Below are 20,079 nucleotides of genomic sequence, written 5' to 3'. Positions count from 1 at the left end.
AAACCCATCATTCATCTCAGGAAGCCCAGAAACAGTGCTTCAATCTGACAGTAGTGTTGTTAGAAATACATTAGTATAGAAAGAGTAGTTTGGTATAGTCTTAGTAAAAGTAAGTAACTTAGGTGTGTAAGTAACTTGCCTGTGGGGTACATTATCCCCTCTTTTAAAAGTTAGTCTTATAACCTTTAACTTATTATTAGCATAATCGGTAGTCTGTTAGCCACTCCGCATCGCGCGTAAAGCGAGCACGAAGCATAGAGTGTTGCTGGACAAGAGCCTCGATTGCTCGGACAAGCTTAGGTACTGTCGTCGGTGAAGCCAATCGCAGCAAGAGCGTCTGGCTCTCCGTCTGAGCGTTGATGCAAGCTTGCTGCCAGGAGGTTAATGGGAAGGCCTCGTTCACAATTTCATTAAACCCAACTCCATCTTCTAAGAGGAACTTCGCCTTAACTGCTAAATGCGAAATGCTCTCGCACGTCGAAATGTCGCGAACGGTGAGGGAAATACCTGCAGACTGGCCCTTGGCCCGCAGCTGCATAGCCGTGATCGAATCCCCTCTGAGGTCGAGAAATGATCGGTTCATGTTAATACTTGGCAGCCCAAGTACACCCGCGAGAATGTCGTGAAGGCGCTTCTGCGGGGTGGTTGCTGGCGCGCCATCCTCCTCTGCATCTCCTCCGACAATTGATTCGTAAACCCGCTTATCCATCTCTGTAAGCCATTTTGTCGTCGTAACCCTATCCATCTTGTTGTTCAGTGTCAACGGAAGCGCGCGGGTAACAACCCACACCGCAGGCACCATATATTCAGGAACCTTTGTGGCGAGATGGTTGCGTACACCGGAGATCTGGACATCCGCCATGCCCTTGTTGAGGTCAGAAACTAGCGCGAGTTGAGTTTCTGGGGTAAGGGACTGTGCCAGAGACTCCAAAGAGAGTACAGCAATCAGCATCTTCTGAAGGTATCTAGACTTGGGTAGAAGAACAACGGCATGCTTGACTTACGAGTCAGCGACAAGGTGGTGCTTAATTTCACTAAGCTCGATACGTTGGCCGTGGTGCTTGACTTGGAAGTCCTTCCTGCTGACATAACAAATTTCTCCTTCAGAGCTGTATCTTCAGAGATCACCGGTTTTGTAGATGTGACGAGTCTTTCCGGACCCTTGAGCCTAGAGTAGGTCAAGGATGAATGCTGCGTCGGTCTTGGCCTTGTTGTTCAGATATCCGCGAGACACCATTCTTCCTTCAATCACCAGCTCGCCAACAGCGCCAATTGGTGTGAGCTTTTTGTGATCCTCGGCGTCGACGATCCACATGTGGCATCTAGAGGGCCGACCAAGATTGGCGGGATTGCTCTTAAGGGTAAGAGGAACAGCGTCCACGCAATGGATAATGCACTTGGTCATTCTGTAACTAATGATGAGATCCACCATAGGAGCCCATCGCTGAACGTTGTCCTGAGTAAGCAACTCTCCACCAAGGATAAGTCTTTTGAGGCTAGGCACAGTCTTGGGGTCGAGCATGCCAGCGACAGTTGGTATCAAGAACCCATAGTTGCAGTTCATCCGGTTGATCACACCAGCCAGATCGTTGATGCGTTCATCCTCTGATGGGACACAGATGCATCCTCCACGCTAGAGAGTGGTGAAGATATCAGTGACGGACACATCGAAAGTATAAGCTGCAAACTGCAAAAGCTGCAAACTGCAAAAGCTGGGTATGGGGGCTGACCTTACGGTTCGTTCCGTGAGCCCTAGAGCTGGTGCAGAGTGAGCCATGCTCAACCACCACACCCTTAGGTTTACCTGTGCTGCCAGATGTGAACAAGACGAAGGCAGGGTTGGATGGAGAAACCTCAGGAAGTGGGGTACACGAAGTGAAGGAATCTAGGAAAGGTTGGTCGATGACAATAGCCTCAGTGACTCCATCGAACTTAGAGGCATGGATGTTGTCAGTGAGAACAATGCTGGCGCCGGTCTGTTCAATGATTTCGCTCATGCGAGCAATTGGAGAGTTCCTGCCGAGATGGACGCAAGCACCTCCCGCCTTGAGAGTAGCCATCATAGCGACAATCGTGAACATGGATTTATCGAAGCACATTGGGACAAGGTATTCAGGCTTAACTCCCTTCTCAACGAGGAATGAAGCTAGCTTGTCGGTGAGCTGATCAAGCTGCTTGTACGGAAGCAAGCCATCCCAGGAAGTAACAGCGTGAGCATCAGAGCGGAGCTTGACTTGCTGCCGGAAGATGTTGTGCACGCAATTTTCGACGAGTTGTATGTCGACTCGGTTGTTCCACTTAACCATTTGCCTTCGTGTCTTTGGCACACTGGATCCTCTTCAGCAAAATCGGACCCTCCCACTCCTCCCTGCTCCACTCCACATCTTCCCACGTTGGCCGCTCACCGGGCGTCCTCCCGTGCTATTTGTAAATGATGTCGATTGAAGCTTCAAATGTCCGAAGTAGTGATTGAATCTCGATCGTGGCTCCAGTTGCAAGCAGCCACGCTACCTGCAGAATACTAGAACACATATCTCTTCTTATCCTGCCCCGCAAGCCGGATGGATGCCTGCCAATCAAAAAGAGCAGCATCCCACGCATCTCTGCTCGAGAAGCAGGTTAAAGGCTGACACCGTGTTGACAGCTGCAATTCACGTGCTTTTGAAGGAGGCGGCCTCAAAAGCAATAATAGGCTGATGGTAGCCGGAGTGCGCACAATTTGTGTAGCATGCGGCTCGGGATACCGATCTAGTTCCTTGTCATCGGCGCGCATTGCTTTTTACCGGTGCAAGCGAGAGGGTTTGAAGGAGCATGAAATACGTTGCTTTTTGGTGAGGGCATGTCCTAATGTGGGTGACAAGCACCTCCTTTGAGATGGTGAGGCCTAGAAAAGGGAGCCTCTCTGACATTTACGATATGAAAGATTAAGTCAGATGGCGTGAGAAAGAATAACCGATAAGGACGGGGCAGGCGCAGAATCAATAGTTTGATCATCAAAGCGTGCTGCAGGAGCCTGGGATTATGAACACCGTCGCTGCGCCCACTTCAATCAAGTGGATGCAACCACGGCGGGGCTTTCCTTTTTAGACTAACAGAGGTGAACCCCGTCGTTGAAGATTTGTTGAGCGACGTCAGACAATGCCAGAGGTTATTGTTTAATATCGAACGCATCATGAATATTGGAGAGAGCTAAGATGCAGGTGCAGAGAGCAGGGAGAATGCCACAGACCTGGATTGGGGGCTCGTGAGGTGGTCTCCTGGGCTGGAGCCCGACCAAATTCCCCAAACTCCCCAGCCCCAGTTTCCAGGCGTTTCAGATTCCCAGGACCTGGTCTGACTGGATGCAATGGCCCCCCTCCAAGCAGCATTGGAAAGTCGTTGTTTCGTCATCACGATCGCAACGTGATCCTCGCAGCTAGTGAAAGGGCGGGAGCGAATGAAATTATGCGAAAACGGCTCCATCTCGCCATCGACTATGCCGAAGGCGAGAACGAAGAGAAAGTGTGATGGTGGCGTCGTTGCATATTTGAGATTCTAACTTGCGAAATCTGGTGGGCGAGAGCTTGAGGCTCGACGGCAGAAGCGCGGCCAGCACGCTCTCGTATTGAAGGAAGCCTGTCCTGTCAGCCCTGTCAAATCACCCGGTGGATCGGGATTGGGTTCACGAATTTAGGCTGGAAGATATTGTGAGGTTCAGGAGGGGATAGAGGATGTGGAGATGAGGTGGTCAGAGGGAGGGGTGATGGGCACCATCCATGGATCGGTGAGTGTAAGCCGTGTGGAGGGAACGCGCAGCACGAACAAGCAACGGAAGCGACATTGCAGGAAATCTCGTCTCAACTCACCCAATCGCGCCTCCGCCATTATGAAAAGAAGCTGAAAAGCCACCAATCCGGATTTCCTATTCGTCCACCTTTCCTAAATGCATCCGCTTCACGGCCAGAACGTTCTAAGCAAGCCCCAAATTTAGACATTCCCCAGGTGAGATGCAAGCGGCTACAATTTTATTAGGTTTTTGTTTTGAACAGCGCAAGCGATCTGATATGATTGATAAAATGTTGGCGGCTGTTCTTCGAGGTTACTTTTGACGTTGTGTAACGTGTAAATTGTTATCTTGAACCGAGCAGTGAGCACAGTGAGTTCGGGGGTCATCGCTTGCTCTGTGTTAGGAAAAGATCCCACGAGAAATGGACTGGAAAAGGTAATCGCTATTTAAGGCATCTGCAAGTATTCCCCATTGTACAGACTTAGTTATAATGTGTTTGAATGCGAAAGCGAAAGAATGCCCGAAAGCCATCCAGCCCAGCACGAACATGTATTGGATTGTAAAAGCCATCAAGGCCAAAAAAGACATAAAAATCCAAGAAACCGGCCCAGCGAATCGGCACCCGTACCGCGCGCTTCAGCCAATCCAAAGGGCATTAAAATATAGCTTCTTATTCCTAGGGATCCTAGCCCAACGGTCTCAACCCTTTAGGTTTGAGGAACAAAGGTTTGCGAAGCCCCGAGAAAAAGCAACGAAGGTACAGTCGCCAGCGAGTCCGACCGGCTCGGCTATCTGCTGTCAAGCCCACGACATTGGTATTTAGAATTTGGAAAGCTGGGGCTGGGGCTATGTGGGGACGGGGTCATTCATGCGGCGCTGAGTGAGCGAGTGGAAGCACGGGGCTAGGATGCATTGATGCATTGATGATGAGCGGTGAAGCGGTTCTTGGGTTTCTTAGAGTTGGGTTTGGGGAATGCGAATGGAACGAACTGGAGTAATGACTTGCGCGCAACGTGTTCAGCTGAGATGTGCAACCTGGTTGTTGGGCCTGAAGGATCTGCACTTTAGGGAGATCGGAGGCGATGATTCGAGTCGTGAAATTCATGCACTGTCATGGAGATCGGAGTTCGGGATGCCTGGCAGCTGACCAGACTGTATGGGCTGAGAGGCCGATACTTGCAAGATGATCTCTAGTAGGGTGAATGCATGTGGGATTGTCCATGAATGTTGCTGAAGTTTCCTGGTGCGATGTCGGATCGGATGAAGGTCGCGATATCTCCACCTGCATTAGGGAACCGAGTCCCAGGGCCGCACAAAAACAAACCTTCAACCGCATCCTTCTTCGCTCGCAAAACGCATCTTCATCCGGCAGATTATTGTCCCACGAACTGCTCCCGCCGCTATGCCCGCTGATGCGTGTGGCCTGTGTGTTTTTCTCCGCTGAGATCTCGATCCCAAAAGCAACATCGCATGTGTTGCTAGAAAGTCGATAATTGGATAATTGGGCATAAAGCCAGCCTCGAATTCTCCAACCAAAGACTAGCACCGCACGAGCGCCGCGGGCAACAAGTGGAACCGCCAGCTCCACTTTCCACGCTTTGAGCCCGCTTCTCGTGAAACAAATCACGCCATTTTTACCTTGCGCGTCGAGGAAAATCGTACGAGAAACACATATCTTCGCGCTGCTGCGTCCCTCAAGTGCATGCAGTGGAACAGTAGTCGTCGGATATCAGCGCACAGTTTCCTTTCATTCTGATGCGAGGAGCTGCGATGAGATATTACGTGCGGGCGATCACGACCGACTGGGATATAGGCTGCAAGTGTCGTCATGGAGAAGGTGCGTTCCCAGGCCCACAGTGCTGGGAATGTCAGTTTTGTGTAAGGTTGTAGAGAAATTCTGGATTGGGGGTGAAGAAGCGACTCGGGCGCGCAAGTGTGGAACTGACGTTTCGTTTGGGGTGCGCATAGCGCTGTACCGCCGTCTAGGTATGGCTCGGTTATGGCTGAGCGTAGTACAAAAGTGAGTCGATATTCCTGAGGTTAGGCTGAGCGGTCGACGGTTGAGAGCGATCGGGCGCAAAGATTGATGGCTGGCTGGACAATCGAGTGTGCGAGCTGAGGTAGGTTAGCGACATTTTAGTAAGACCTGAGGACGCGAATGAATAAGCACGATCATAGAGAAAGGGGGCACAATGATGTGATCCAAGAGAAAATCTCTGCTTCCGTAAGAGGGAGGCAGGTCCAGATGGTATTCCTGTGCGATAACTGGTAGGTAATGTTGCTGATACTTTTCAGAAGGCACCCACAAGGCTTGCTGAACCAAGTCCAAATCAATCCCACATTCGCTTGCTTGCTTGCTCGCACAAATTTCTCGAATTCCAAGCATATACCCTAAAACGTTCCTGGTTGTAACAATGGTCTGATGAAGTGAAGTTGACTGAAGACAAGACTATATGCTCGCTGTACTACGTCATTACTCGTCGTCTCAAGTCATGATTGGTGACGCCTAAGCATGTTAAGTAGCCTCAGCACCAGAGGTGGGCAGATCGTCGTCGACTGCAAGAGCCCTAAGCTTTGCCTCGACGGCTCGGACGATTTCCGGGTTGAATTGTCGTTCTTGTTTGACTCTCTTCAGTCTAGCCATAATGTTAGCTGTGAATCATGTAGGTTGGAGAGTGGACTAACGGTTTCCTGGTACACTTCTCGCACCTTTCGTGGCCACATCCAGGACACTGCGGAGAACCATCTAGGAATAGACTCTGACATTCTTCGCACTCCCATCGAACCCGTGTCCTCGGCTTCCGCCATATTCTGCGTGCCATTTCCAGCTCACGCTCGACTTCAGTCTCACTGTTCGGTTCCGCATCTCCGGGATAGCCGTTGGGCCATTTTGATAGCTTAGCTGGCTCTCTTGGACATTTGGTGCAGCGGATATGGCGACAGTTCTCACAGAGGGTAGCTGTCGGGGGGACAAAGAGGTTTTCACACTTATGACAAGTGCGCCTGACTCGCTGCTTCACGGGCTGGTAGACTAGCTCGCCTCCGGTTTTCGAGGTCACGGTCAGAAGTTTTTTCTTCTTAGGTCGCTCGGCGCCCTCCTTTGCCTTGCCCTTCTCTCCAGGGGCTTTCTTCTTGGGATAGCGAGGGCACTTCTTGCAGCGCCTGTGCTCACAGCTAGTGCAGATCTTGTCTGCCCCATAGGTAGTTCCGCAGCGGTGGCAGGAACGGTGAACCCGCATGCGAATTGGTTTCTCTACACGCTGCACACTGACAGGAAGGGCTGGTGCAGCAATCCATTCATGCGACTCAAGTGTCAATCCATACTTCGCAAACAGAGCTCGGGCTCGTTCGTGTTGAAGAGCGCTGCGATTGAGTTGCTGCGTGATAGGCTCCGAGGGTGTGACAGCTGCCGCTGCGGGAGCTGTAGCGAGACTATATACCAGTCAGCTTGAATATACAAGTTGCCCAATGCGGAACTTACGCAGCGGTGGTCTCTTCCTTCTTGGGCTCGACCTTGGTAGTAGGTGTGGAAGGCATGGCTGGGGTCGATGATGCACTGCTCTTGCTCGACTTGTCCCTCTTAAAAACACTGCTCATCCGCTTCACGTACTTTCCCAGGCTTCTACGTCGGTCTTCCTGGCTGACCGACGAGCCTGCAGCCGGAGTAGACATGTTCGCGGCGTTAAATCGAGTTCAGTTTTTCCTGGGTACCGGAAGCAAGAGATGGACTGGCGGACGGTATAAACAGCAAATAGGTGGTTCCAAGAATATCTCGAGGGATGCGGATATGGATAGATCAACAGTCAGACATGCAGGCGGTCAAAAATATCTCCGGAACTGGGTGCTGGTACGGGCTGAGACAGCGACGAAACCTCGGGACGACCGACAGTGTGGTAAAATGCAGACTGACAGACGCAATTAGGCTCGACAAGTGAGGTCCAATGCTTTTCAATGCCTTGGGGCGACGCAGCTGGACACTGTCGTCGTCGTGGGGTGGCCAGGCGAAGTGAAGGGCGTGAGCGGCGGGTAGCAAGAGTTATGTACGGTGGGTGGGAATCAGGCCATGCACTGGTGCTTAAGCAGCCTCCCAGCACAGTGGATGCGTCTCCGAACCACCACGCGCAAGCGTCGCTAAGCAGGACAAGACGGCCCGTTCGTCACAAGCTGGGAGGCCGTGGCCAGCGGAGGGACGTCGGGTTTTTCTGCGGCATGCCATGGGGCACTCCAGCAAGCATGTTCCCCGGACACACAGCGACGGCCTGAGTTTTCTTGCACCCACAGGGCGGCAGCAACCAGCTTTCCAGTTATCCAGTTATGCACAGCGAGGAATGGCACACGGACGAAGATGCAGGGAGGGCGGGAAAAAGATGCGCAAGGACCAACCTCTTTCTTGCCAGAGAAGCTAGTTGCAGGCCAGGCTCTCGTTGACGGCTGTCCCGGCGGTGTGGATGGGCGCGCGGAGGACGAGCCATTCGTGGCATGGGCAGCCTGTGAAGCGCGCAAATGAACAGGCCTTCCCCATCCGAACTGCCTCAGGCTGCCTGTGCGCTGGGTCATCCTGAGTTTGGAGCCATGGACCCGTTGGCGCCGACGAGCAGCATCTGCTTGAAACCTTCAACACCATGGCCACCTGAACGCGACCCAGCGCTGCGCTTCACAACCCCCTATGCATCACACAGCCTCGCGCGCTGCTGCTGCTCTTGCTGCAGGTCGCTCGTCGCCCCTCCGCCAGCCCCGACGTCTTTTCCCAGCAAATAGGGCGGTTCGCGGATCGCGGACCCTACTAACTCCGCCTCCAAATTGACTTCAATCTATGCTGCAGCACCTGCAGACCACACCGAACACGGTGCATGCAATACTTGCCCGCGCAATCCCCACTCGCGCGTTGCACGACAACAGCCGACAGGGAGACTCCAATTCTGCTCCGCCTTCCAGAAGACCTGTCCTGCCTGTCAAACGAGGATAACCCGGCCTGGTTCACTCCAGCGAACCCGACTTTTCTTCGCCTCTACGCGCGACACAGGGTTGTGTTGGCACCCGCACAACTGTATCCTGACTCCCAAGCCCATCTCACGCCTTAAAAACACCATTATTCGGCTGATCAATACCACTTCCAGCCCTGCGCAAGTGAAGATGCCAGAGCTTCGCTGTCCGCTGATGCCTGCCATAGGAGAGACCCCCGTGACTGAATTTGATCTCCGCATTCATTTTCCAAATCACATTTCTCTTGCCACTGCATATCAACATTTGTTGCAGAGCCCTTTATGCAGCTGTACGCGTAAGTTTCATCTCGTCCATTGTCGAACCCGACAGCGCACAAAGCGAGATCCAATGCTTTCCTCAGAATCCTATCCCATGGTGGTCGGGCTCCCAAATCTGTCATCGGCGGCTCCGCCCACCTGGGCGAGCTGCAGGCAGGGTCCCTTGTCTCTGCCAGTGTTACCCAATGATGTAGCAGACAAAAGACAAAATCCTGTGCTTCCCTTCTGCCTGGTCCTTTTCCATGGATTAAAGCAATCATTTGCGGGACGCGGCCCCAGATGACGATGGTTGCTTCTTCGTGACTGGAGACCAACTTCTCCCTTATGGAATTGGTATCCGACCCCTCAGTTGACGATAGGTTTGCACTCCTGTTGTCTCAACTTCCCGCCGGCAGAACTCAGCCAGGAGCATGATTCGTTCCACCCCAAATTTGACGGTCTACAAACCACACCAGAGCAACACAACTGCAATATAAGGCGGAGTATATAGCTCTTTCAAGCTTTTAAGAAGCACTGCAACCGTTCGATACAACGTCGAATCGGTATTGTATCTCTGGCCCCAGGACTTTCTCGCAAGGATGAGAGATTGCTGCAATCTCAAACATTTAGGATGTCCGTCTCAGGCTACCTTGTGGCTGGTGTTTCTCAAACTCACCCTATTCAACGCCACTCATACATCGCGACGGGCTTGCATCTTCATCGTGAGGCCAATAACTTTCCTTGACTACAACCACGCGTGAATGTCGCTCGTAGACTCATCCTCGAACGACAAACCATATATATCGGCCATGTTATCTGCCATCAAGGCGAGTACTCTGACGCACATTGCTCAATCTGCTAGGCCTAGCTGCTGGATTGCATGTTATAGGTCCCATCAGGTCTTCTCGTCATCATGAGGCGGAGCATTACTGTCTTCAGGATCCGAATATTGAGGCACGAGCAAACGTGAAACAGCCAACAAACTTTATACCACGCAATCTTCGGCAACAGTGCGTTCGACAAACTCCCCATTTCTATTTTCATTTAACCTATTTCTCATGAAGCGAAAGTCAATCGAGTTGCTCGACGTGTCTCTGCTGCGAGTTTCATGGCAATTGAATGCCGAACCCTGCCGTGACGAGCAACGGGAAAATCAAACAAGGCCCCTGCTTCGATCAAACACGCATCCCCACTCCAGTCCGCGAGTCATCCAGCAACCCTGAAAGCCCAGAACAGGCTGCTCGCCTCAGCAAAATGCTCCGTGGATCGCCAGACCCCAAAAGTCAGAATCCTGGATGTTTGCAGGTTGGCGGCGCAGCGAATGCGAGGTCGTGCAGTTGTGTTTCAGTCTGAGGGGCGTAATTCGTTAATAGGCCTCCTGGAGCGTATCGTCCGCCATTTAGCGGAGGCCACTTTTGGCTTCAACAGAGTCATCTTCACGACTCAGATGCTAATCCCCCCTCAAGCCTCACCAGGCAATAATCCGCTTGTCCGTGACGATAACCGTTTGCAAAACGCCAGCCCCACTGTCACCCGCGCCACTTGCCTTCGTCCAGTACCAAAGAAGAAGGTTATGCAGGGGTTTCTTGGACCTTGCGGAGCCTGTTTCGTGGGATTTGCCTTCATAACTCTGAAACAGGTATAAATCGTCCCTGTGCTGGGGATATACTCCGAATCCGATATCACTACCTCGCGGATCTTTCACCATATGTAGCCCAGGTGTCGGGAATACAAGCAAATTAAGCCCCAACTGTGCAAACTCCGGATCGGCTTCCGGAGCGTCACGGACCGCGTCCTTCTCGTTCAAGATTCGTGCGAGCCTTCATCCTCGCTGAAACCCACGTTGAGTTGCGGCCCGCTCAGGAACAATCTCTCTTCCGAGGAGCAAACTGAGTGGACGCTACTACCGATAGACTTTCACCAGAAACTAGACTTGCTTGGAGAGCATTGAGCCTTTTAGCTCATTGCTTTAAAGTTCAAGCAGCGCGTTTGCAGACTCGGTTAACCATTGTCACCAACGCCTCCTGCATAGTCAGCCACGTTTCTGGTTTGGTTAGCATTCCCTTTGCGTGAGTAGGAAACCTGGAAGTTGGGGCTTGACGCTACGTGAGGAGAAGATAACTGATGGCCACCTAGCTAACACCACATGTTGATTAACTCCGCTTCTGGATTCCCGGGATCCATATATTTCCAATAATATGTCGCTATGTCTCGTCACTGCAGGTGTCACCTCCATTCGGAACAGTTGCCACCTCTCCTGCGACTTCCTCCGCAGGCTACGAATTTCTGATGCAGCCTTGCAGGGACACCACTTCGAAGGGGGCCTACTCATGCGGCAATAGCACAACCGCGACAGCCGTTACTTTATGATAGTCAGTAACACCAGAGTCGAAGGTTCACATGAGAGAAGACTTTAGCGTCTTTAACTACACTGAGCGTTCCGCTTCGTACTCTTACTGGATGGCTTCATCTTAGATTCTCTACCGAAGACCTCAGCATGTTCTTTCTATTCTTCCCTAATTTGAATAATCCCTACCTCCGCAGGGTTCTTCTCTACTCCTTACGTCATAGCTATAGCCTTTCGTCGTCTTTCATATTTTCACCTGTTGTTCTGGTCCCTCCGAATTCTGTACTTTTCACTCATAAGTTATCGTACTCTTATTATTCACTCTCGTTGCCGACGGTCCAATTAGCCATTCAATTTAAAGCACTCTGTCTGTTTGACCCCGTTGCAGTGGTTCACTGCAATTTCTTCTCGTTTCTTTATAGTTTACCAATCACTGGCAGAAAACGGAGTATGATCGAAATCATCCTTTGTCGGCATGCACCATCAACGCCCTCACGATCGCAGAAGGAATCGCTGGCTCCCTTCGCAAACCTCTCTCTCGCCCATGGAACATGTCCCTATCTCTCATCTCGATGCTCAACCTCCTATTCTCCCTCCCCAAACTTCGGGGCCGACACATCTAGAAGTTAGCTTTTCACAATGCACATACCCCACACCGAGCGAAAAAGCAAAGCAAAATGCTTCACCCTCGCACGGGAGGAACCGCTCTCAAGCCCCAAACGGCGACATGCATCCGTATTGTGCGGCTGTGTATCGTGCATGTGGGATATTTGCAGATATCTCGCATTTATGTCGGGTAACGTAATTATCGGTACGTCAGTGATGCCGAGTCTTGATTATTTTGATAAGGAATGTGTTTAAGAAGCAACTTTGGTGATTTAAGATTAACTCTACCCACGTGAGAGGTCTTTGTGCGTAGAAGACGGTTTTTGGCGTTCCTGAGCTGAGGACTTTGAGGACGGGTGTTCCGTGTGCCACGAGAGTGGGTAAGGATCTGACTTGGGGATCTCCTCGATACCTCTTTGGTCCGGCGGCTCGAGCTTTGATATCTTTCGCTCTATCTTTATCATCTCCTTCCTGTTCCTAGATATCATAACCTTCATGTTATTAACTAGAATCTCTTGCCCCACTGATCAAAGACACCTGGGGCACAGAAACACGATTCCCAGACCCCAGCTCAGCAGGTTTAGAAACCGCCATCTTTCTCAACAGCTCGGGGCCATTCTTATCAGCAAGCGGTAGGCGCTGTTGCACCGGGGGCGAAGACTTACACCTCGCTTCGCCGATATTCTTCTCTTAATATTCACGCCCACCCTCAATCCCCAACCTTCCGCAGTTTTCAGCATTCCAATTTCGCTATTCCGCAAAATACATTCATTACAAACCTTATATCGTAGACAGCTAATAATCGAAACAAACTAGAAACTTTTCCGTCCATTCCGTTCGTCTTCCAGCTTCCGTGACAGGCGTCCGAACCATCTGCACTTTGTCGATCTCTCCTCTTCTCACGCATCAACTCAGCACCATGCCGTCAGTTCTTCACACGTAACTAGCCGACGGTGATCGGAGCTTACTCCATCCCATCCCGTTGCACCTTCACCCCTTTCGAAGACAAAAAGAACATTGATGCTGATCAGAATCACACCACTTCCGCATCTCGTTTCACTATGATCAAACCCAATTTAAGAATTTAGAAACACTAAAATTGAAACCCGCTCCATTCTCTCCATTCGTTAATATATGGGTCGATCGGGGTTCAGAATTGGGAGTAAGTTGGGCGAGATCGTCGTCGTACTCTAGACTTGGAGGGTGGGAGCGGAGCGGGGCGGGGTTCAGTGATCGACAGGGGCACATGGGTGCATGGTTTCGCGCCTGTGGCGATTAAGGGCTGCTGAGATTTTTGGCGTAGCGTCGTCATTGGTGGGTTTGATATGAATATCTGGAGAGAGAAGGATCATGAGGAAAGGCTACGGAACTGTTTAGTGGGTACGCGTAGATTTCAATTATGTCCCGCAGATTCTGACTTCACACTACGAATTGTTGAAAATTTGGACACAAGAGCGGCCAATTCACCATTGCGAGACTGTCAGCTTATTAGCCTCGTATTTTCCTTTTCCCCCAGCAGTCATCCAAAGAGCCCCAAAGCTTTGAACGAACAGAAAAGTATAAAACTCCCACAGCATAACTAAGCTCTCTATGAACCAAGAACTTCCTCTTGCTCGAGAAAAAATACCCTTGGATGTTTTCGGAGTCGCTTTGCCTTGTATTTGAATTGTAGCTTCCAACACCTTCCTCCATATTTGAGAGCAAGAGAGGTGGATGACGGGATATACTGTCTATGGATTCGGAAACCTCGCGTCGAATATACTACGTGTTTTTCGCAAACTGGGACCACCGGCAACTTCGAATTTTCAGTCTGAGAGTTTGAAGTCCTGAATTAATAATTCGAAACGCTTCTAATTAGAAAATGAGTTTATCCTAAGATGTGGGAATGTTTGACCTGAGCCATAATACGTACAATTGCTATATCCAGTGATAATTCGACTCATTAAGACGCGGTGCACTCTCCATACCAACTCCAATCCCACATGAGAGCCCCATGCATGCCTGCTAATGCACTTATTACTATTCCTCTCCACTTTGGACAGATTTCAAAACCTGGTTAGTGAAACCTAATAACACCTAGCTGGCTTCTTCCCCGTCTTCTGGGTAAGTTCTCACGACTCCAGTGTATTTCCCAGCATCCTGCAGTACATGCTGCACAGACCTAGCCAGTCCGAACGCCACATCATGCACGCCTTACCTGCTAATGTGGGAAGCGTTTCAGTACGCGTAAACCCCTTCCAGTGGTGAGGGCTATTGAATATGTCAAGGAATCCCTTCTAAATCCGTCGTCGAACTGGAGTTTGGAACGTACTCGCCCTGTCGGCGTGGTCAGCGTGTCTCTCCCTCCCGGCACGCAAGGAAGCAAGCAACTCCTGGCTGTTCAACAATTTCTTCACTGCTTGGAGATTTGTCAGAATAGGTCTCACATTTTAACCTTCGGAATCTAGATCCAGTCCCCAGGTTGCTGGCTCCTTTCACGAGCATCCATCCCAGCTCGCTCGTACTGTTCTTACTTTCTGTTGGCGGTGACTGCGTCATTCTTATCTTAGCCTTTAAATGCCGCTATATAATAGTAAGATCAAGCAAGACTTGAAAAATGCCGCGAAGCCAAATAGCCAGCCACTAAGGCAAAAGGCACGCCTGATTTGGCCATGCCAGAGCAGAGAGGCATGTTGGGAGGGCAGAATAGCAGACGTGAAGAGAAGAGCAGGAGGGTAGAAAATTGCCTCCCTGCTTCCAGCTCTGTCCCATTTCTGCTGCGTCGTAAATTGCTAAAATATGGATCACTAAAGAAGCGATTATGGATTCCCTAGGGACCATATCCCATGATTCTTTACGATCTTCTTGGAAAGACTCGGAGACTCCTAGGCCGGCCTGCTTACACGCCCGTCATCAATCAATCCTTGGGCAAGAATGACCATTCCTCTAAGCCTCCCGGGACTTGAACAGTGCAACAAAGCAGATGCATATACCTGCCTAGCAGGCGAGGACGAGGACACCCCTACTCTACCAATTCAATCTCCAGCTGGAATTTATGCATTCAAAACGCCACACAGAGAAGAAGAGTCATCCACCCACTTACTCACTTAGCCTGATGGCGAGAATTAAGATGAGAGAGACGGTACTAACTCATCGAAGCGTGTCCCCAATTTTTTTTCCAAGATGTAACTACCTTGATAGCAGTTCACTAAGCCGAGAGGGTTATGGGCAACCACTCGCTGCTCCGACGTCCCAGTAACGCATACCATACCATACCCATGTCCATCTCCTAACGCACCGTACTAATGCAAATGCCAAAGAAATCCTTCAGCTCGCAAGCAATGTTGCCGCGACTGCCGAATTAATCCCCCCACTCATCCATATGAGAGCTCTAGTAAAAAGAGGGTATACCGCCCAACCAACCACGTGGTGTTCGCAAGCAAGCTAGCAAATATCCGTCTGTGCGAAACAGGAAAAAAGCCATATGCGGGGGTGTATAGTGTAGTGTTGCGTAGATGCAGACGGAGTGATGGATGCTTGCTGGACGCAGTGAAAAGACATACTCCAGACCGTGTGCCATAGAAAAATCCAAGCCGTAACCCAGCTCCAGAATGCAAGACGTGAGTGCAAATGGGAATGCAAAAGGTGGAGAGAAAACACGACAACTCGGACTCCATATGGTCGCCAACACGTTTCTCTTCCCTCACCTTGCCCGTTCATTGTTCATGCTCCACCATGACGCCCAACCCATCTAAGATGATTTGGGTTTGCGATTCAAGACAATGATCCCTCGTCCCCAAACGCAGCTAACAACGGATCATCCTCTATATTCCAGATCTTCTTCTCAACATCGCCGACATCACCTCCTCCATACATCTTCATCCTCTTCGCGGGACCGAAACTTGCACCCGCAGCCATATCCGCATTTTCGCCCAGCGGTCGCTTCTTGCTCGCATCGAGGTTCATGGCGCTCGGAATAAGACTAGACACATTCGTGCTAGATTGTGGGAACATTGGAGTCGATACGCCGGACTCACCAGGTGCTGGGGTCAGGAAACTGGTGTCTGTCATTGCAGGCGGGGAGTCTACATCGTCGTCGGCGATTGGGGAGAAGCGACCGTTCTGCCATGAATATTGCGCTGGCTGTAGCCGCTCTTGTTGCGGTGGGAGATTCATACCAACCTTGGCCTGTTCTTCTTTCTTCTTCTCGCGCTCATCCTGTTCTTTCTCATACGCACGATGCTCCTCCTCCCGCTGCTTCACATGCTCTTCATATTGCTCTTGATAGCTCTGCTCCATACTCTCCATCCACTCTCTACCCTTCCTGTCCGTTTGCGCATACTCTACGCAATTCGGGCACTTGATGTAAAACCCCTGACTAGATGGTCCCTCCCCCAGCATCTCAAACTCAGGTAAGTTTTCTCCGATAAGTTCTTCTTTACCGCAATCCAGGCAGTCTTCGCAATACCCGTCTTTGCACCAACGACAGCGATAGATCAAACCGCCTGCATCCGAAGTCTTCTTCCCGCAATCTAAGCACTCGTGTTGTGGGCAGTAGAAACCATTCCAGCTCTGGACTTTGGTTTGGAAGTCTTTTTCGAGGCAATCGTGGTGGTAGGATCGTGGGCAGCCTTTGCATGGGATGAGTTCGTCGTTCTTGCCATTCGGTTCTTCATAGCAGATTAGACAATGCTTCTCGTGGACAATCTTGGGTCGCTTTTCGCGCTTAACGTCTGCGAGTCGGGGGTCTTTACCAGCGAAGATTGGAACGGCTTCCCAGTTGTTGCAGTTGAGTGACTCTTTGTTGATAGCGAACCCGTCGATCATGACGGTCGTATTCTTGCCTTTGCGTCTGTCCTCGCGCGTGATTTCGGTCGGGAGGATGTTCGCTGAGGAAGTGCCGAAGTAGTCGTTGCATTCGTATTGATACCGTTTGCCATCGAAAATAGCGCATTCTACACGTTCCATGGCTGAGAGCCATTTCTCTTCATCGAGTTCTGAAGCTGAGGCCTCAGGGTTGGCTTGTGGATCTGAGGGCTTGTCACGACACTTTTGGAGCATGGTTTCTAGATCCCACGACAACATCTCTGTGGCATCGATCTCAGGGTGCGACAGTGTCTGAGCTCCCCGCCGGACCAGTGATTTGAGCTGCGTTGTGTCCATTTGGGGTAGATCGTCTCCATTCGCCATACGTCCTTTACCCTTAGTAGACGTTTGCTCACCGTGGATGCTGCGCATAGATTCCGTGATCTTAGCTGATAGGTACAGTTTCTTTCGAATACGGCCCATCATTTGCTCTTCAACTGTTCCTTGCGTACAGAGCTTGTAGATTGTGACTTTCTTTGTCTGGCCAATCCTGTGAGCCCTGGCTTCAGCCTGCAGCGTGATTTGAGGGTTCCAATCCTCATCGAGGAAAATGACATCCTCGGCGCTGGTCAGATTGATTCCCAAACCACCAGCTCGGGTGGACAGAAGCATAACCTTGTACTCCGAATCTGAGTTGTTGAACATGCGGATGTCCAGGTTTCGTCGAGCTCGTGCGGTACTGCCATCAAGCCGAAGGTACTTAAACACTTTCCCACGCTCCCCAATGAGAGCCAATAGGTCTTCACAGCAATCAAGAGTCCGGACAAATCCAGAGAAAATCAAAACTTTCTTTCCCTTGTTGAAGATGGTGTCCCTGAGCAATTTCTCCAAGAGGATAAACTTACCGGAAGCGCGAATGACGTGGTCTCCGAGATAGTACGGCTCCGGGGCAGCGTTAGGTAGCAAGTAGGGATGAGAGCAGCACTTACGAAGCTGCATGATAAGGTTCATAAGCTTCTGCCAAGCGCCTCGATTACTGGTGTCGGACTGCTCTTGTACCAACGCCTGCTTCATGATGGCGACCGTCTCTTCCCATTCACGTAGCTTTTCGCCCGACTCAGCTTGCTTCTCCAATTCCTCCATCTTATTCCAGAGCTCGTCTTCATGTTTCTCCTTCCGGATGGCGTCTTGCTCTTTTCTCTGAATATTAGTGAATAGCTCATCGAGAATAGCGTCACCGACACGTGTGAGCAGACGTGTGTACCAAAATCGCTGCATCGGCGTGAGAGGCACGTACAGCAGCACCTCCTCTTTTGGCGGCAAGCCCAAGTTGACGCCGGGGCTGTTCTTCATGCGACGGAGCATGATGAGTTCGAGCAAGTGGCGCGCATCATCCATGGTCTGTTGGTTCACTTTGCCTCGGGTGAGATCGAAAGATTCTTTAAATAATATCTCCGTCGATGCCGTGAACACGTCCGGGTAGAGCCACGCAAGGAGAGCCCACATCTCCACAAGATTGTTCTGGAGAGGAGTGCCCGTGAGAATCAGTCGGTACTCTGCACTGACGCCCTTCAACGCCGTGGAAATCTGCGTCACGCTGTTCTTGATTTTATGGCCTTCATCCAGGACGGCATAGCGCCAAATGAAGGCTTGCCTGAACCAAGATGCCTCCGCCTGAAAGACTTCGTAGGTGGTGACAATGATCTTGTAGGACTTTGCGCCTGGATTCTTTGGTTTTGCAACGCCACGACCAGCTTTTCTAGAGGCTCTTCGATTTTTGGAATGGGATGTCTCGTGTCTGTACATGTCCTCGGCGCCCAGAGCGACCCGCTTGAGCCGGTTTCGCTCTTTGACGGTGCCGTGCATACGAAGGACCTTGAGACCTGGAACCCATTTCTGTGCTTCATTCACCCAGGAGTTCAAGACGCTCAGTGGGCAGACGACGAGATAAGGTCGAAGTTCTTCGGAAGACACCCGAGACTTCTTGTCTTGCTCTTCTAGATATTGGAAGAGGGAAAGGGTCTGTAGGGTTTTGCCTAACCCCATCTCATCGCCGAGAATACCCGAGAAGCCGTTGTTGTAGAGGTGCACAAGGAATGACAGGCCAGCCAATTGGTATGGCTTCATGGTCGCTGTTACCCTGGATTCTTTGTTAGATAGATAGTGGATGGGTGTGACATGTGACCCACCCTTTCGGCTGCTCGGTTAATTCTTTGTATTCAACAATGGAAGCGTCAACACCAGATTTTGAGGCAAGTTTGGAAATATAGTTATTTTGCGGGAGAAGAGGCAAGAAGAACCGCTTATTGGCGATGAAGAAGTTGTTTGCCTTTGCCTTAGACTGCAGGGCAATATCGTCTCGCAACCTATTACGGGCCGTATCTAACTTCATGCGCAGAGGCGCCTTGGGCTTAATTTCTTTGTACTGAAGTTCGTCATCCTCGTCATCATTGACAGTATCAGACTGGAGAATGGTGCCCGCCCTTTGGCGTCTGCTGCTCCTCCGCGGCTGCTCGTCCCTGCCCCATTTCCTACGCTCCATCTTGAGTTCGTTAGGCGGCAGTGTCCGAATTCTCGTAGCTGGCCTGGTTGCGATGATAGGAGTTTTAGCGAGCTCGTCTCCGCTTGATTGGGGGGACGACGGTGAGCACAATTTTTTGGCGGAGGTGTCAGAGAGAGCGGGGACGCTGAGTAATGATCCCATCTTTGGAGTCGGAGCAGTGGTGAGGTAGGGCGTGTCTGGTGTGAACTCACGTTTGCTCCTGCCTTCAGTCACTGTTGGGGTTGGAGTGTGCTGGTTTGGGACAACGGCGGAGAGTTTCCTGGCTTTTGTGACGGATGTTGCCGAGGATCGCGATCCAAACTTCGCGAGGAGATCCTCGAGTCCTCCACGTTTGTGCTTCTGGGGTGTAGTCGATAGCGAGCCCGGTGTGATTCGCGACCGGTCCATGGCAGTGCAGATGGGTGATATAGAGGAGAGCGAGAGAGAAGAGGGGAGGGGGAATGTACAGTGATTAATAGAGATGGGACTACTAAAGAGGGAGGGCGGCGTCTAGTGAATACCCCATGGAGGTGAGGGGCACGTGAAAAGGCGCGTGGTGAGGGCCAATTCTCAGCAGTGAACTTTCGCGCAGAGGGCGCGTCGAGACCTAGATATGGCAGCTTTCAGGTGAAAATGTCAAAAGACGAGTCGTACGCAATAAATAGAAGAGAGTGAGCGGAATCTGCTTATATAAAAGCCCCGACTACGGCTTCACGCAGGTTTACCACCCTCTCTCGTAAGGAGCATTCTCTCCTTCACATCCTGATGGCACAAACGGAAGTTTTGGGAGCTT

General features: G+C 51.0%; 6 protein-coding genes across 6 annotated transcripts; 3 read left to right on the top strand and 3 right to left on the bottom strand.

The window, feature by feature from the left end:
* Positions 1 to 1,098: 1,098 nt before the first annotated feature.
* On the bottom strand, positions 1,099 to 2,115 carry BDR25DRAFT_335838 (acetyl-CoA synthetase-like protein). Its single transcript, XM_033693053.1, has 3 exons — positions 1,731 to 2,115; positions 1,667 to 1,696; positions 1,099 to 1,633 (listed from the first exon to the last, which is right to left on the bottom strand). The coding sequence occupies exons 1-3, from the start codon at positions 2,097 to 2,099 to the stop codon at positions 1,169 to 1,171; spliced, it is 864 nt and encodes a 287-aa protein (XP_033544531.1). The 5' UTR covers positions 2,100 to 2,115; the 3' UTR covers positions 1,099 to 1,168.
* Positions 2,116 to 3,218: 1,103 nt separating this feature from the next.
* BDR25DRAFT_358367 (uncharacterized protein) lies at positions 3,219 to 4,834 on the top strand (the record flags this gene model as incomplete). The annotated part of the gene is made up of 11 exons (XM_033695939.1): positions 3,219 to 3,244; positions 3,269 to 3,385; positions 3,420 to 3,501; positions 3,563 to 3,659; positions 3,708 to 3,763; positions 3,796 to 3,946; positions 3,982 to 4,067; positions 4,132 to 4,201; positions 4,276 to 4,462; positions 4,516 to 4,646; positions 4,698 to 4,834. 11 exons carry the CDS (start codon positions 3,219 to 3,221, stop codon positions 4,832 to 4,834), a joined length of 1,140 nt encoding a protein of 379 aa, XP_033544530.1.
* Positions 4,835 to 5,965: 1,131 nt separating this feature from the next.
* Positions 5,966 to 7,799, bottom strand: BDR25DRAFT_291665 (uncharacterized protein). The gene is made up of 3 exons (XM_033688606.1): positions 7,248 to 7,799; positions 6,452 to 7,198; positions 5,966 to 6,402 (listed from the first exon to the last, which is right to left on the bottom strand). The coding sequence occupies exons 1-3, from the start codon at positions 7,436 to 7,438 to the stop codon at positions 6,282 to 6,284; spliced, it is 1,059 nt and encodes a 352-aa protein (XP_033544529.1). The 5' UTR covers positions 7,439 to 7,799; the 3' UTR covers positions 5,966 to 6,281.
* A 1,968-nt stretch (positions 7,800 to 9,767) lies between these two features.
* BDR25DRAFT_395173 (uncharacterized protein) lies at positions 9,768 to 11,073 on the top strand (the record flags this gene model as incomplete). The annotated part of the gene is made up of 7 exons (XM_033698355.1): positions 9,768 to 9,837; positions 9,896 to 9,913; positions 9,961 to 10,096; positions 10,149 to 10,303; positions 10,335 to 10,610; positions 10,646 to 10,727; positions 10,786 to 11,073. 7 exons carry the CDS (start codon positions 9,768 to 9,770, stop codon positions 10,955 to 10,957), a joined length of 909 nt encoding a protein of 302 aa, XP_033544528.1. The 3' UTR covers positions 10,958 to 11,073.
* A 299-nt stretch (positions 11,074 to 11,372) lies between these two features.
* On the top strand, positions 11,373 to 13,024 carry BDR25DRAFT_358363 (uncharacterized protein; the record flags this gene model as incomplete). Its single annotated transcript, XM_033695938.1, has 10 exons — positions 11,373 to 11,378; positions 11,417 to 11,743; positions 11,776 to 11,822; positions 11,858 to 12,103; positions 12,130 to 12,208; positions 12,273 to 12,432; positions 12,493 to 12,537; positions 12,566 to 12,746; positions 12,808 to 12,883; positions 12,923 to 13,024. The coding sequence occupies 10 exons, from the start codon at positions 11,373 to 11,375 to the stop codon at positions 13,022 to 13,024; spliced, it is 1,269 nt and encodes a 422-aa protein (XP_033544527.1).
* Positions 13,025 to 15,615: 2,591 nt separating this feature from the next.
* BDR25DRAFT_374512 (uncharacterized protein) lies at positions 15,616 to 20,030 on the bottom strand. Its single transcript, XM_033697331.1, has 2 exons — positions 18,934 to 20,030; positions 15,616 to 18,884 (listed from the first exon to the last, which is right to left on the bottom strand). The coding sequence occupies exons 1-2, from the start codon at positions 19,692 to 19,694 to the stop codon at positions 15,713 to 15,715; spliced, it is 3,933 nt and encodes a 1,310-aa protein (XP_033544526.1). The 5' UTR covers positions 19,695 to 20,030; the 3' UTR covers positions 15,616 to 15,712.
* Positions 20,031 to 20,079: the final 49 nt, after the last annotated feature.

The sequence above is a fragment of the Lindgomyces ingoldianus genome, assembly GCF_010093535.1.
Source record: "Lindgomyces ingoldianus strain ATCC 200398 unplaced genomic scaffold BDR25scaffold_28, whole genome shotgun sequence".
In the NCBI taxonomy this organism is placed as follows: Eukaryota; Fungi; Ascomycota; class Dothideomycetes; order Pleosporales; family Lindgomycetaceae; genus Lindgomyces; species Lindgomyces ingoldianus.
This window is presented reverse-complemented; position numbering and strand designations above follow the sequence as displayed.

Bases quoted from the DNA above. Each gene is read 5' to 3' on its own strand.
- BDR25DRAFT_374512 (XM_033697331.1), bottom strand. From the start codon at position 19,694: ATGGACCGGTCGCGAATCACACCGGGCTCGCTATCGACTACACCCCAG. The intron at 18,885-18,933 runs GTGGGTCACATG...CAAAGAATCCAG, and splicing joins TTAACCGAGCAGCCGAAAGG to GGTAACAGCGACCATGAAGC.
- BDR25DRAFT_291665 (XM_033688606.1), bottom strand. From the start codon at position 7,438: ATGTCTACTCCGGCTGCAGGCTCGTCGGTCAGCCAGGAAGACCGACGT. The intron at 7,199-7,247 runs GTAAGTTCCGCA...ACTGGTATATAG, and splicing joins AAGGAAGAGACCACCGCTGC to TCTCGCTACAGCTCCCGCAG. The intron at 6,403-6,451 runs GTTAGTCCACTC...CATTATGGCTAG, and splicing joins GAGAAGTGTACCAGGAAACC to ACTGAAGAGAGTCAAACAAG.
- BDR25DRAFT_335838 (XM_033693053.1), bottom strand. From the start codon at position 2,099: ATGTGCTTCGATAAATCCATGTTCACGATTGTCGCTATGATGGCTACT. The intron at 1,697-1,730 runs GTCAGCCCCCAT...TGCAGTTTGCAG, and splicing joins CTCACGGAACGAACCGTAAG to CTTTTGCAGTTTGCAGCTTA. The intron at 1,634-1,666 runs GTGTCCGTCACT...ACCACTCTCTAG, and splicing joins TTGCAGCTTATACTTTCGAT to CGTGGAGGATGCATCTGTGT.